The sequence below is a fragment of the Megalopta genalis genome, chromosome 3 (genome assembly GCF_051020955.1).
Source record: "Megalopta genalis isolate 19385.01 chromosome 3, iyMegGena1_principal, whole genome shotgun sequence".
Lineage (NCBI taxonomy): Eukaryota > Metazoa > Arthropoda > Insecta > Hymenoptera > Halictidae > Megalopta > Megalopta genalis.
The window spans coordinates 25,414,851-25,431,821 of record NC_135015.1 but is presented as its reverse complement, the minus strand read 5'-3'; the positions used below and the strand labels follow the sequence as shown (position 1 = coordinate 25,431,821).

At 45.4% G+C, this 16,971-nt stretch overlaps 1 protein-coding gene across 1 annotated transcript in view; it reads left to right on the top strand.

Annotated features, from left to right (window-relative positions):
- Nucleotides 1-16,971, top strand: part of LOC117221979 (Fanconi anemia group J protein homolog) — a 92,989-nt gene that overhangs the window by 65,995 nt on the left and 10,023 nt on the right. The window contains exon 4 of the mRNA XM_076520493.1: nt 1,950-1,985. Within this exon, the coding sequence (XP_076376608.1) occupies nt 1,950-1,985 (36 nt within the window). The remainder of the gene's footprint in view (nt 1-1,949; nt 1,986-16,971) is intronic.

The following is a 16,971-nucleotide window of genomic DNA, read 5'->3' as shown; positions in this document are numbered from 1 at the left end:
GTATTTAATATAATAGTAGAATTTAATAGTATTTAATAGAATAGTATGATTTAATAGAATTTAATATAATATAGTATAATTTAATAGTATTTAATATAATAGTATAATTTAATAGTATTTAGTATAATAGTAGAATTGATTACTATCTAATATAACAGTATAATTTAGTAGTATTACAATTTAATAGTATTTAACATACTAGTAACATTTGATAGTACAACAATTTACAGTAACTTTCTAATTTATTTAGCTTTATTTATTTGGCTCTCTCAAAGTCAGCCCAGATTCTTGGCAGCATTTTTACCTTACATTTCTCTAATCTCTGTAGCATATACTTCCGAACTGCGTAACAAAAAATCGGTACTTGTCAAGATTATTTATAACCCTCGTATGTCAAATACAGGATCAATTTAACCCACGATCGATAAGACCCGCGGTTTAATAACGACAGTCATTCGAAGACGGCGTTGACGCCGGTTTCCAACGCAAGCTTTATTTATGGGTTAAAAATGACCCCAAAATCGTCCTCGAAGGGTTAAATAGTGTTCCTCGCTAGCGTTTCGGGCACTCTAAGGTAAGAACTAGAGTCTCGGCAAAGGGGGAAGAAAGGAAAGAATTAATCTCGGGTGATTCCGCGTCAGAAAGGGGGCACAAAGGGAGCCTCGGAAGCGAGGGCGTAGCGAGCTATCCTAAAGAAGACGAGGAGGAAGAAGAAGTCTCACGAGGTTCTGGGGCGCGAGGGCAGCTCTCTTGTGTGCTCTACGGCCGGCTTTTTCCTCGGCTGTCGGCGCGGCGGCGGCCTTTGACGATCCCGCGCGCTAGTACAATGCGCGCGGATCGTGCTCGTGCGCGCATTGCGATTAGTATTTAATGCGCACATTGTCGAAGGGCCCCGGTTTCCCGTATCAGATGCGAGGCCGCCACCGGGGACCAGTTATTAGGCCGCTGACAGGCCCATAATCCCCCGTGGCCCGTGAACCCGGGGCCCGGGACTCGGGGCCCGAGGCCCGGTTCTCCGCAACCGAAAAACATAATGCCCATTAGCGGCGGATCCTTTCAGCTCGGCCCGCCCCGGCTATATTTTTCCTTCTGTCTGTTTCCTTTATTTCACGGCCCTCTTGCGAACCCGACACCAGGGTGCTACTGGGACCCTCGCGCGCGCGCGCGCGACAGAGCTCACGGTCCTCTGATCGCCGATAAAGTTTCGTAATCGCGGCTCCGAAATCTGACGTCGCGGTCCCGAAGAAGTCACGAGTTCGAGAAACACAGCCTCCGACACTTTTCCCACCCTTTGTCCAACCACTGCTGGGACTCTCTGGCTCGAGATGCGTCTCGAGATTAACGGGATCCAGAGCCAGAGATGGGCAAGATTAAATTTCGACGACGGATCGACGATAAAGACGGATCCAATTTTGTTCGACGCTGACGAATTGATATTCGATCGAATACAAACTCGTCTGGATAGAAAATTCATTCGAATACAAATTCGTCTGGATAACAAATTCATTCGAATACAAATTCGTCAGGATAAAAAATTCATCCGAATACATGATGAATGCTTTTGTTCGACGTGATGGAATAAAAATTTTACTGGATAATTTATTCGAACACAAGTTCTTATTTGACCCGATCGAATGAAAATTTATCTAGATAAATATATGCTTGCATTTTATTCGAAATTAATTATTTTATTGAATTACTTTATTCGAGTAATTCGAATAAAGATTCTTGCGGAAAATGATTGATTTATAAGAATTTATCTGAATAATTTATTCGACTAACAAGAGTGTCTATTTGACACGATCGAATGATTCGAAATCGAAGTAAACGTCTTATCGTCAGTTTCGCGAGCCGATAGAAAGCAGCTGGTTTCAGCGGCGCGCGAATCTAACGTTGAGGCAAAGAAGAAGAATCGGATCACTTATTTGCACGTTTATATTTTGTTTCAGGGGAGGTGCGGAAGCGGATCGCGGAATTGGAAAACGGTGAGTCGTAATTTCAGCATCTCGAAACACTTGCACGATTTCCCGAACGGAAAATTCTAAATTAGTTTGAAACGGCTTTTTCACGGCGGGTAAGAAAGAGATCGGAGGTAAACCGCTCGACGAGTTAAGAGAGCTAACGAAGCCCTTTAACGAGACCACGAACTTTCGCGAACGTCTCGCTAGGTTAATTAGAGCCGCGATAGAATATCCCGACAGCGGCCGATCCCCGAATCGTTTTGTTTCGTTCCGAGCGGATGCGAGATCCGCATTACTCCGGGTTTCCAGGTTTTTGCCTCTATTGTTGCCGGCCCGATACCGGCTCAACGGATATTACGTAACATATTCCGATCCGTTTGAGCATGAAAACCCTCCGCGGTTATTATATTTAATAGGAGCGCGAGCCGGTGCGCGCTCGCGCGATTTCGCAACATCTGCTCTCACGAGCACCGCGGTGGCTGCAACCCCCTTCTCCCCCTTTAAAAGGGAAACCTTGGTCCGCCATCGATTATTTCCAAGGAAGAACTCGTTCCCGAACTTCTTGCGCGCCGCTGCCTTCGAAATAGTTTCGGTTTCCCTCTTTAACGGACTTTCCCCCGCGTCTCAAGATTTCAATTCGGCATTATCTTCGCGGAACAGGTCGAAAGACACCTTTCAGGATTTTAATTTGACACTGTTTTTACCGAAGAGGTTGAAAGACACTTTTTGAGATCTTAAGTTGCCATTGTTTTTAGCGATACGGTCGATAGACATTTTTCAGGATTTTAATTTTACGGTATTTTTAGGAAAACAGTCGAAAGACACATTTCTAAATTTCAATTTGATACTATTTTTATTAAAAATGGTCGATAGACATCTTTAAGGATGTTAATTTTACAGTATTTTTACAGAAACAGTCGAAAGACACCTTTCTAAATTTTAATGTGACAGTATTTTTACCAAAACTTTGCCAAAAATTTTTACAAAATCGTAATTTTTAATTATCTTCTAAGATCAATCAGGCTTTTCCTTGATCATTCTTCGATTGACGATGTTTATAACAATTCTGAGTTTCATTCAGCAATTCTTCAAAACGTTTTTGAAAATATTTCTTGCAGACTTATTAGCCTTTCTGTTATTCCGCAGCATCGATTTATCGTTCTAATTGAATTATTACTGTAATTGAATCATTATCGCGATTCAATTATTATCGTAATTGAATAATTGCCGCAAGCAACGCGCGCATTCAATAAATCACTGCTAATAAACGTATCCCCACAATCCGACGAATCGGGAATGAAAAAAAAAGCAAAAATTAGCGATCATTTCGACGGGTTCCCTAAATCTGCGGTTAAATAATTTCGAATCGTCGGGAGACAGCGACCCCGGGACGAGTTCAAGACGTTGCTGAATTAAAATGGCCGACAACGCGGGGATCCCCGCGTGCAATTTCGTTCGCGACGTGCACCACGTGTGCGGGGTAGCGATTAAACGTAGGATGGGAAAATTGCCGAGTATCGAACGATCCGGACGACGACACGCGTTCCCCGAAAATACTGGCCGGGCACCACCATGCCGGTCATCATATTAATATCGCGGTTAATGTGTAATGTGTATCAGCTCCGCGGATTCGATTGTCGTTTCATTTGGACGCCGGTGACGCAATAGCTGCCGTTAATTGCCACGGTAATGACGAATCAAACGTCCTACGGGTATTTTGCGAACAATCCGGACCTCGGTACGACGATCCAGATTCTCCGGCTCTTGCTGGATAGAGTGGACTTTGTACAGGGAATTTTTCTACTACTATTTATTTACTCATTTATTTATTTCTGAATTTATACTACTATTTATTTGATTTTTAGAATTAGCGGAACTTAGAGTGCGAATCATGTCAACTCGAGCTTACGTAAAGGTTTTAGTTCGAGAGGAAATTATAGACAGCAATTGACAAGAGAATTATAAACACATTTCGTTGTTATTTCATATTTTTCTTACAATTTTCTAATCAAGCATTTCTCAGCCTATGTTTATACGACATTTTTTCCTTATTTTCGCTGATAGAATATGCTCCGTTTGGCCACCGTTTGACGTAGAAAAAACAGAGACACCCCGTATAACGATAGTTCGACGGAGTGCTAGAACCATCTAAATAGATCAATTAATGCGTAGCCCTAATATTTTTATTATCAACGATCATTCGATGGACGCCTGCGTAAAAACCGCGAAGCGTTCTTCATATTTCTCAGTATTTAAAAAAAATCGTGACGTCTTAATCGGGATTCAGGAGTGATTGCAAACAATTACCCGAAAATATCGGGTCAGTCAAGGGTCGTCGTTCCACCAGTTAACGCTTCGCACACGTTGTTCTAATGTCAACAGCGATACGAGGCGCATTCGACGCTGCAAAGTCGACAGATTTCAGTCGGCGTTCCGCCACGGCGAAATAAAATTCGCATCTCCCCCCGAAATAGGGAAGTTCCTCCGGGGAATCGGCGTATCCGCATCAAAGCCTCGGAACACCCCCGAACAGCTCCGAGAAGCCGCTATATCCTAAATTAGATCCCCGAGAAGTTGTTAGCGCCGCAACTCGAACAAACGACGCGTTCCGCTCAGCAAGAACGAGGAGATGGCCGATGCCGAGCCGTCGACGAGACGGCTAATAATTGCTGATCGCGTGTGCCGGGATCTAATAAATAATCGAGGATTGCTCGCGGCTTGGGGGATCATCGGTGACCGAACGTGCAACCTGCGACTCGAAGTTGGCCGCGCGACGAAGCAACGCGGGGGTGCGTCGACGTCGAGTCCGGGACGCGGGCGGAAGAAAAACCGCGGGCGGGAGGATAGAACGGGAAGAAAAAGCGCGGAAAAACCTTGGGTTCGCACCCTGGTACGAACGCGAGACCGTGCGTGGTCCTGCACGCGGGGCTGCATGGGCGCGCGGTGGGGTGGGTAATGTCGGGAAATGCAGCTAACGAAGTTTACGAAGACACTTAACGGAATTACGCCCTCGCCAGCAATGGCCTCCGCGAGCGTGCGTTCCCCTCTGGAATCAACCACCCTGTTTCCACCCTGTCTCTCCCACTTCGCTAGGCAGAGTCTCTTTCTCGGTCTCTCTCTCTATCTCTATCTCTATCTCTGTCTCTCTGTCTCTCTTTCTCTCCGTCTTTCCCGCCCCGTGCAGCTTTCTGGTGGCAAGGGATCGTCGCGTTAATTACCGCGAGCGGAGGCAAGAAGCCGGGGAAAATCGCGGCGAGAGAGCGCATCATCGTCGTGAATATAGTCCAGGCTGGCTGGCGAAAGGTCGCGAAAGGAAAGCAGCCGGAATGGGGGCGGCGGAGCGGGGCCGAGGGGTGGGACGTCGTGTTGCGAGGGTGGCCTCGGGCGAAACGAGGGTGGTTGGCTCGGTTTTGCGTCGAAGAAGGGTGTTATTGACATGGTGGGTGTCGCGTCGTCGGCCATCTTGGCCTGCACCCTCTCCTCCGAGCGGGTCGCTCTCTCTCGCGCGCGCCTCTCTCTCTCTCTTTCTCTCTCTCTTTCTCTCTCTCCCTCCGGCCGCTACCCTCTCCGCGCTCCCTCGCTCGCTCGCTCGCCCCTCTGCAGGGCCGCGCGCGCCCCGCGCAGCCCCTCTCCGGCCTATCCGGCTGTTCGAGCAAAGCTCTGTCCCCATCGCGGCCAGGACATCCTTGTGTCCCCCTTGTGTCGAGTGACATTCGGGCTATACGCCCGGCCTAACCTGCCCGACAGACGCCCTGGGCCACCCTTTTCGACCAACCCCGGCGACGAGCTCCGTGGGTCCCGGGGGTTGCTTGTCGCCATGGCGACCGAAACCCTCGTCGCCCAACCCCCGTCGGCCAAACACCGGTTCCTGTCCCTCGGTACACACTTCCCTCTTCGTTTCTCGGTGTCTCCGCTCCTCGAGTCGTCCCACACCCCCTCCCCGACTACCCCGAGATTTTTATGCCGCCGCCACCGTCGCCGTTCCCTCGCCCCTACCGCTGATCGTCGCGTCCCTCTTCGAACGGCTCCTCTCGAACTCTTTCGCCGACGCCGTCACGACGTTCTTTCCTTCCTTTCTTTCTTTCTTTTCTTCTTTCTTGCTTTCTTTTCTTTCTTTTCTTCTTTCTTTCTTTCTTTCTTTTCTCCTTTCTTTCTTTCTTTCTTTCTTTCTTCCATTCTTAGTTCCTCCGTTCGCCTGCCGGAGCCGTCTCGATGTTTTTCCGCCGCGTGTTTGCCTTCCGAACGGGTTTCCTGTCCGCGGAATTATTCTTCGGGGATTATTTGATCTCCGCTACCCTCGCTGACCGAATTTCTAGAGACTGCGACCGGAGCTGCGATGGAAACCGCTACAGCTACTCTAGCTTGCTCGATTAACCCCTATGTCAATAACCCGGCAGCCTCCTGCACTTTCCCTTCGGAATATTGTTCGTTCCCGGGGAAATTGTTATTACTTATTGACGGGCTTGTTACTTATTTAACCTTCGAAATCGTGCAAACGGAATGCACGTAATGCGCGGAACGACATTTTACGAAGAGATTTTACGGCTCGCAAGATTAGTATAATGGCCTGGGGCGTTTTCAAAGAAACATAACATTTTTTTTTGGTACAGCTCTTGTGGTATAACTTTGTGCAGTATAATTACTTGTGCGGATCTTCGTGCGAGGTAAAAATGATCGTTGATTGCAACACAAACACGAGTCGAATAAGAAATTTCTTTTCTTTTTTGAATTACTGCGTCGGGATGAAAATGATGGGCAGACGTTCTTAGATTCTTTAAATATTGTCATTGTTTGAAATTTCGTCTGCACATTTTTATTATAAACACGTAAAATTCGCAACCCAATTATGACCAATCCAAAAAAATTCCGAGTTTCATAAAAATATTTTAACAGTCAGATCGTCGTTGTTATTTCCTGTCGATATAAATTTTTGCTAAAATTAATCGAGCAAGTTCGATATACGGGGTGTCCGGCATTTTTTCGTACTTCGGCAGCGCGTAAAACAAGGCTAAATTGTTATACAACTGAAAATCCATAAATGCTTCGTTCAGATATTTGCGAGAAAGATGCAATGTGTGATTTAAACGTCGCTAAATTGTATAGCCACAGTAAATTCTCCCTAATTCGTGCTCAGAATGTCCATCTTTGCGCGCAATCTGAGCGCGAATTAGAGAAAAATTACTGCATCAAGCATTCCCACTAAATCAAAACGAAAATGTTTCGAGCAAAAGTTGTTCTGCGATAAATGAACAAAAAATCGCAATATTTTGTCGCATTCTATCCGACAAAAGATCCTAGTCGCTGTAATTTATTCTTACGAAACTGCATAATCTTTTTAACGTATCGATCTCGATGAATTTACGTATTCTCCTTTAAAAAAAAAAATGAAGAAAAAAGCAGTATTAGGAGCGTCGAGTCGAGGAACGATTAGTTCAAAGGTTATGATTTTCTGCCGAATTCTCGTACACGCGAGGAGAAAGCACCGTGCAGCGAGAAGAATCGCACGAAAGAGAGAGAGAGAGAGAGAGAGAGAGAGAGAGAGAGAAAGAGAGAGAGAGAGAGAGAGAGCTCGCGACTCGAGTGGCGAGCAACGCGGAAGAAGAAGTCGTTGAGAAAGTACGGAGGGAGAAGACGCATGAAAAGAGTGGAAATAGCGAAGGAGAAAAGGGCGCCGAAGGGTGTAGGACTAGCGCGCGAGAGCCTTTCTACTCGGCGATATTATTCCTAGAGGGTGGAATAATGCCGGAAACGAAAGGGCGGGCTCGTCGACGACGCCGCTACGTATAAATAAAGAAGCTGTCGCGGAAATCCAGCCGCGGGAACACCGTCGAGATGAGCTGAAAATGATGCAATGATACTTTCAAATTCTTTAAATTGTTTCGCCGCTCATTCTACGTTTTTATAGCTACCGATCGGCAACGACTACAAAAACGAGACGCGAGGCGCGAATAAGAAATTATCTACAATAATTGTGTAATATAATATCTATAATAATTGTATAGTATAATATCTGTAATAATTGTATAATATAATATCCATAATAATTGTATAATATAATATCTCTATACATATTATATAATATAATATTTATAAATATCTAAATATTTCATTCTGCTAGGTTACATTATAATGGTTAGGTTAGCTTACATTATACTTCATTACGAATTCTGTTCACATTATGTTCTCGATTACACATATTAATTTGATTTATATTCCCTTACATTTTCTAAATAAATTACGCACGAAGTTATATACTCTAAAAATTATGTACAAATAGCACATGTACATGTAAATTGAAAATGCTTGCATAATTAATTATTAATTTGATTCATATTCCCTTACATTTGCTAAATAAATTATGGACGACGTTATATACTCTAAAAATTATGTACAAATAGCGCATATGCATGGAAATTGAAAATGCTTGCATAATAAAAATGTTCGTTTTAATGCGATCGCGATTAAAAAATTCGTTCGCGATTAAGATCACCGGGAAATGCAATTATGAAGTCCCCGGTTCGCATCGGCCGCATACAAATTAGCATAAATCACTACCTACGCTTATGCCGTGTAGAATTTTTTTTCCACTTAGATTCGCCGTTTGTCCCACAGTGCACCGCGCGCAGCGCCGCGGAGAACTAGGAGAATGCGCGAGGCCGCGCTCGCGTTAATAACGTCTCCATTTGACATAGGGGATGCTACCCCCGGATGCCGCGTCCCCGTGGCGCGCATTTTCCTCGACTCTTTGCCGTCTTTAGTCCCGCGTACCCTCCGGAGGAGCCGGCCGGGGTGGGCTCGATCGCGAGAGAGCAACCCCCTTTGTTCGCCGCTTCTTTTCTCCCCGTGAACTGTTACGTTTGCGAGGGGTAGCGATCACGTCGCCCGCTTTTGTCCAGGAATGTAATGATTTCTCGTCGCTACCCGACCCCGAAGCAAACGGGACACGTTTGCCTGCGCATTGGCGCAGCCACCGACCCGAGCACAGGGCTTCGAATCACCCGTGTTCGCTCTCGAAAATTCGCTGCCGCCTTTTTCTCTCCGGCAACCGATTTCTCGGAGACTGAAAATCTCGAATGTTACGTCGTTTAATCGTAGGATGGACGTAGATTTTATCGGTCGAACGAGAGAGCCGGAGCCGGGGTCATATTGCACCCGGAACGAAATTTCTTTGTTTCCGTGTCGAATTGTTCGTTGGATTTGTATTTTAATTCGTTCGGTTTTCTCGGTAAATTCTTTTCTTTAAAAAATGATATTGTATTGTGTTATATTATATTTATTATATTGTATGATTTTATATTGGACGAATGTCTTTCTGTTTTGTGGACTAATGGATTTTTTTGCCCTATAATGAATAAATAAATAGATAGATAGATAAATAGATAAATAAATAGGTAAGTAAATAAATAGATAAATAAGTAAATAAATAGATAGATAGATAAATAAATTGATAAATAAGTAGATAGATAAATAAATTGATAAATAAGTAGATAGATAAATAAATTGATAAATAAGTAGATAGATAAATAAATTGATGAATAAATAGATAGATAAATTGATAAATAAATAAACAGATAGATAGATAAACAAATTGATAAATAAATTAATAAATTTACAACTATATAATAAATTGATGAAAGTCGCTAAAATTCTAGACAAGTGGATGCCTGTTACTTTCTGGATGCCTGTTTCTATTGCTAAAAGTTGCCATACTATTTTTTAAAAGAATTTCCACATTATTAAATCTACAATTCAAGAAATTATTAGAAAGTAAAAGCTCCCCATTACTAACAACAATCGCACCAACTGAATCGAATGAAACGAACGTCTTCGTTTCTATTTATTATTCGATCGAAAGGATTGTCTTCATTTGCGGAGTCGAATTAAAATCCTCAAACCAGAGAATCGAAATTGCTGCCAGTTGGAGCTCGTCGAACCAGTTCTCCGTGAATTGAAAAATATCACGAGCCACGCAAGATCGTAGAAAACTGCGAGCCGGCTGTCCGAAAAGAGAACAGCGTCGGCTCAGGAAAACCGGAAGCTTTTGGCTCTCTCCGAGCCGGCGGCGGATAGAAAACCTCGCCGAAACCCGAGGGATGCTCCCGGAGAAGATTAAATAACACTCTCCCGACGTCGGAGACAAAGAAAAACATCGTCGACGGCGCGATTCGCCGAGCAAACATCCAGCTTCATCGGCTTTTCGCGAAGCTCTCTGCCCTTATTTTTGCAAGCAACGGCGACCAAGCAACGGCGTTCTTATTTTCGTCCCGTCTCCTCGATTTTCAAAACACGGGGGAACCCCGGGGACGGGCTCCACCCTCGCCGATGCCCGCGACCAAATGAGAATCGATCTGTTCGGCCGCCATTGTGCGGAGGGATTAGAAACTCGCGTGCCCGCCGACAAAAGGGATCGCGCGAATTTAAGTAATTGTCTCGTCGCGTTTTCGCGGCGCCCGTCGCATCCGGCTGGGCAACATTTTGCTCGGACCATGGATAAAAGATGAGCGCTTGACGAACACTGTTTCATTCGACGCTGTGGAACACGAGTTTATCCGATCAGAAAATTATTATTATTAATTATTTTGTCACGCGTTCGATGCGAGTTTCAATGCGGCCACTCTTTCAAAAAATTGAGGACAAAACAAGTGAATATAGAAAAGACTCGTTGACACTGTGCACTCTTATTGTAAAAGATCTGGCCTTTCGAATGTTGCAAACTGGAATTAAATAGGTCGTTTAGTTCTTTGATTTATTTATTAAATTGGCGCGGGAAGTTGCCCATTTCGTTACGAAAACGAGAAAAACGAACGAAAGGATCGATGGAAGGTTAAATAAACAAAGGACGACCACGATACCGATAAATATATACGGTATATCTAGACGACTGCAGAAACGTTGCGAAATTATTTTTGTTATCTTGTCCGGAGCAAAAGTGTGCCATTCGTGGCGCGTCTCCCAGTCAGCGTCGATCGGCGCGCGGAAAATGGTCGCGACGATGGTTTCTTGCGCGGCGAAGTCGTCTCGTTCTCCGGCCAACGATTTCCACGTGGCCCGCCTAACGATCGTCCGAGCTTCCGGCGCGTTTTGCGAGAGCGCCATGTTTATGGTCGGGGGTGTACATTACCGCATCGCCCGGAGCGGAGAGCCGATCCTCCGCGGAGGCAGCGCGATATTGCCATTAGCTGGGGGGCTGCTGCGATCGCGGGCGAGACAATGGGAAAACGTGGCCGCGGAATCGAAAAAATGGCCCCCGCGTCGCCGGCCCGATGGAAAACCGTCCGTATAAACCAATCACGGCCGCGGCGGTGGCCCTATTTAAACTGAATTTCTCTCCGGCAGGACGGAAGATTAATCGTCGAGCGAGCGAGACCGGCGGCGGCGACGGATGCGGGACCGTTGGTGCGCGCTGCCGGACAGAATAGAAAAAAAAGAAGTGAAAAAAAAGCGAGCGGAAAGCGAGGAACAAAAACAAAAATTGCGGCAAGAGAATCGGCGGCCGTGTATCAATCGGGGGTGCTGGGACGCGGGCTCGTTCCGGGCCATCGTGTCGCAGGGATTTCGATCTCTCGCGAGACGATCCGCGGATCAGAATTAGGTATTATTCCGATCGTTCGAAACAATTATTTGTGTAGGCGGTTGTACGACGGAGTTCTTTTTGGCCGGGTGTTCTCGGCGAGTACTTTTGTCGAATATTTTAGTCGAATACTTCAGTCGAATCACTCGTTAATTCGTCGCGAATTATTCTGACGAATTATTCGAATTATTCGTCGCGAATTATTCTGACGAATTATTCGAATTATTCTTTATTCTGCCAATATTTATTCGAGTAATTCTCTTCCGACTACTCGTTCGAATAATTCATTATTTTATCTGCATATTCAAATAATTCTTTATTCTGTCTATCTATTCGAATCTATTCGTTATACTACTTATTCGAATAATTCTTTATTCCATCTACGTATTCGAATAATTTCGCACTCTGACTTATGTATTCGAATAATTCTTTGCTCCGACTGTTCATTCGAATAATTCTGTAGTCGAATAATTCAACGGGTTCGAATATGTTTTCCAAGACCTGCCGGTCCAGGAGATCGCGACCAAATCGAGTTCTCGTGGAAGAACGCGAGATTCCAAAACCGCAGAAAGTTTTCGAATCGTAACAGCACCGCCATTGAAACAGTCTCCGTCGATTTCGGTGGGGAGTCGGTTGCGGAACGGGAAGAAATAGAACCGCGCCGCGCGCGTACCTCGAGATCTCGCCGGAACCAATAATTGGTATTCTCGGATCGGTACGTCTTCCGGCGTTCTTAGTGCGGCCGGCCGCTGGCAGCGGAAGCCGAAAGAAAAGGACGAAAAAACAGAAAGGTAGCGGGTAGGTAGCGGCGGTAGCGGAGCGGAGCGGCAGCGAAGCCGGTCGACGAGTGGTTTCCTGATCAAGAGGGACTTAGAGTATTTGTTGCCGGGGACAAGGGGCAGGGTGGAACGGAAAGTCGAGCACCAATTAACTCTCGTGGCTGCGGCTTGATTTAACAAATCGTCGCTAATTGGTTGGATTGCGGTGCTTCGCGAAACTTTGCTACCGGCCGAGACAAAAGCCGTATCAATACCGCCGAGGTCCCCCGCTAATAATCCCCAATTCTCCGAGTAACTCGAAGCCGTCCTTCCGCGGCTTCGGACAAAAGGATGACCGAGGAATCGGCCTGAAATTGCCGTGGATATAGATAGCCGCGCGCGGCTCTTCAGCGTCGGACGATGCTCTCCGAGTCTCTCCATTTTGAGAATCTACGATTTACAATTTACGGCACTGCGGTCACCTGACCGTGCGAATATTTACGCATAATAATTACATATTGTCCACTCGAATGTCCCACGTTTTCTTCTTTCGTTGATAATTTTAATAAGTTCGAACTGATGCACATAAATACAGAAATATTTAAATAAACAGATGGAACGAGGAATTATTCGAACGAATGCTCGAAATAATTCGTCTTGAATACCGAATAATTCGTTTCGAGTACCGAATAATTCGTTTCGAGTATCGAGTAATTCGTCTCGAGTACCGAATAATTCGTTTCGAATACCGAATAATTCATTTCGAATACCGAATAATTCGTCTAAAAAAATTCGACAAAAATATTCGACCGAAAAGAACTCGTTCGAACGATACTCTTAGACGGATGCTCGTTCGAAACGGCTGGAATAATGGCCCAGCTCCGAGAAACAGAATCCGATTGCTACAATCGCGGCGTGTGCGGTACAGTTCGGGGTCCGAACAATCGGGAGAAGCACCGAGGTCTATTAATTAGCGAACGCGGGGACTCTAGAGCGCGGATGACCCTGTTTCGACGGCCGGGCAGAAATCGAAGAATCGGCCGTTTTATGCCCGCGAATCAACTGTTTATTTATTCGCGATACGCCGCGGCGGAAGCGTGGGCGGAGGTCGGGGGCGGCGCGGTAGATACGAAGCGAGCGATCGACGTGAAACGAGTTCATTCATGGGCCGAGCGTTGAATGGAAACGAAATACGCGTGTGCGGGGGACACGACACCGTTATTGTCTCGCCGGGATTTTCTTTCGTCGCCGTTTCCCCCCGCCGTTTCTTCGGCCCTGTTTCTCTCTTATCGGTAGTATTGATAAGAGAGCGAGCCCGGACGCACAACGAGCTCTTCATTTGCCGGTTACCTTGACACCGAGCGCCATTATCCGGACCGTATCTTGACGGCCGGGTCGGAACGATTAACAATTAATAGCAATTTATGGGACCTCCATTTTTTTCTCTATCTCTCTCCCTATTTCTCTCCCTCGCTCTCTCTATTTCTCTCCCTCTCCCTCTCTCGTTATTTCTCTCTCTCTCTCTCTCCCTCTTTATTTCCCTTTTTATTTTTCTCTTTATTTATCTCTCTCTTCATTGATCTCTCTTTCTCTCTTTATTTATCTCTTTTTCTCTCTTTATTTATCTCTCTTTCTCTCTTTATTTCTCTCTCTCTTTCTCTCTTCGTTTCTTCCTCTTTTGCTCTTTATTACTCTCTTTATTTCTCTCTCCTTTTATTTCTCTTTTTATTTTTATCTCTTTTTATCCCTTTATTTATCTCTCTCTTTATTTCTCTCTCTTGATTTCTCTGTTTATTTCTCTTTTTCTTTATTTCTCTCTCTTTCTCTCTCTCTCTCTCTCTCTCTCTCTCTCTCTCTCTCTCTCTGTCTCTCTCTCTCTCGTGCGCGCCTTCGTCGCCGATTATCCGCCGCTCTTCCCGCTACGGTTATTTTCGTCGGAGGGACACAATAACGCGCCGCATCGATCCTCGTTAATTCCGCGAATTACAAACCGTGTGTAACGCTTAATTAATTGCTCGCGTTGTCGCGTTTCCGCGCCGCGGACGCTAAAAAGAGGGCTTCATCGGCTGGCTCGCTCCGGGGACAACGGCCGGGTATAGGCCGATGGTAGCACGAGCAGCAGCAGCAGCCACCGTTGCCCCCGCGCCGTTCAGGCTCTAATTGTTTTCTTTTTAGACTGATTAGACTGTTTCCCCGTTTTTTTTTATTTTTATTCGAGCCCGGACAGGATTGAGAAGGGAGGAACGCGCGACCCGCGGCCATTTCGCTACCATTTCGCGATCATCGACCACTGTCGGGCGTCACACTGTGCACCGACGACATCTCCGCCGAAAAACAATCGCCCGTTCGTGCAGCATCGAACGAGACGAACCCTTTTGCATGCCTAAAATGTTTAGGCGAATTCGACAGTAACGCGAGATACTTTTGTTCGCGCTGTATAGTTTTACAGTGATTATTTTCTGATTATCGTTCGTATCTTTGTATTTGTTCGTTTTGTCTCGTGATTTGTTTATTTCGTATACAGGAACACTTGCGAGACTTGTTAATAATGACTAATGTTAATAATAATTAATATAACATTTATTCGCGTATCATCTGCAACACAGTGTATATTAATGATACGAATGTTTAGCATTTGCATTCTTTGGGTATACTAACTGATCAAAATGTTTCATTAGTCTTCTTACGTTTCTTTTGTTTCTTCATTTCCTTACATTTTCTTTCATTTCTTGTTCTTCTTCTTTTATTTATTGTTACCTCTGGCGTACCAGTCGCTGCAAACGTTGCAACAAGCGACGTGTATGCAGTAAAATTCTCTCTAATTCGCGCCGAGATTGCGCACGAATTTATTACCAGTTCATTATCATTTTTATAGTCACCGATTGTCAACAATTATAAAATCGAGAGACGCAGGGCTCGAATAACTGTACCTCCTCTTCCCAAATTGTTCATTTTTGTTTGCAAGCTGAAGGAAAATTTGGGAGAGTTTACAGTGTGCAGTAATTTCTCCCTAATTCGCGCCGAGATTGCTTACGAATTTATTACCAATTTATTATTGTTTTTATAGTCACCGATTGTCAACAATTATAAAATCGAGACGCAGGGCTCGAATAATCGTACCTCCTCCACCCAAATCGTTCATTTTTGTTTGAAAGCTGAAGGAAAATTAGGGAGAGTTTACAGCGTACAATAATTTCTCCCTAATTCGCACCGAGATTGCGCACGAAAATGGACAATTTATTATCACATTTTATAATCACCGATTGTCAACAATTATAAAATCGAGAGACGCAGGGCTCGAATAATCCTACCCCCTCCTCCCAAATTGTCCATTTTCGTGCGAAATCTGAGCGCTAATTAGACAGAAATTACCGTGTAAGGGTTGAGAATTTCGAAAATAAATGCCCCGATATTTCGCGAAATCGTTGAAATTCGAGTCCGGCCGTCTCCTCGGATAAAATCCACCTCTCTATCTATCTATCTCTGAAAGTCTATGGTCGTGGAATGAAAAGAGCCCGGTTCGAACCCCGTCGGAGAAGTGAATTAACCAACTATCGCGCGCGGCAACGCGAAATAGGGTGTCCGACTTAGCATTTTGGCAGGGAAGCTCGGCTCGGCTCGGCTCGGCGAGGGTATCAGAGGGTTGGCGAGGAGGCAGAGCGGCAACGGCGGCGGCGGCAGCAGCGGCAGCAGCAGCAGCAGCAGCAGCCCCGTTGCCTCGAGGGTGGTTTTGATCGTCGATAGAGGAGGCACGGTCGCCGCGGCTGCCTGGCTGGCTGATTGTCGAAGGGGGTGAGATGAGAGAGGCTAAGACAGGAGAAGCGGGACGGGGCCAATCAGAGCGGGGACTTTGAGGGTGTCGTTGCCAGGCAACGAAACACACCCCAACACCCGAGGGGAGAAAACCCCGAGGGGGTATCATCCAGCGATACAGTCGACGCCGAAAGTTATCGCACCCTTGAGAGACGCCCCCTTTAACATCGCCATCGAATTACTGACTCTCCGCGTCCGAACACTTGCGGCTTGTTGTGTTGCCTCGAGAGACCGGGATCGATGACGAAACCCTCGATGGGGCCTCGATCATCAATTCTGCGCTGCGGTTAGTCCGGCCGCGTTCCTCCTACCCCTCCGTTACTTCGTCCGCGTTTCTTTTGCCTCGGCCGATCGCTGGCCCCGCTTTTCACCGCGTTCCACTGCAGATTTTAATTAGAAGTCGCGGCGAGTCGCGAGTCGCGATTCCGCGATGCTGCGGGTGTAACTGCGGTTTTTTTCCGCGAACGCGGAATTTCACGGGGAAATATGGCAGACCCAGCGGCCGAATAAATTGGCAGCACCCTTCGACGCTAGGTTTGGGGTGCGATAGGAACAGTTGTTTTTTATTAGTTTATAAAAGGAAGGATACAATATTTATTCTGATTTATTACACTTGATCTAGGGAGCGATAATAGCAGCTGGTTTATATTAGTTTATAAAAGTAAGGATAAGATATTTATCCTGATTTTTTATACTAGGTTTAGGGAGCGATAATGGCAGTTGTTTTATATTAGTTTATAAAAGGAAGGATACAATATTTATTCTGATTTTTTACACTAGATTTAGGGAGCGATAATAACAGTTGTTTTATACTAGTTTATAAAAGTAAGAATACAGTATTTATTCTGATTTTTGACACTAGATTTAA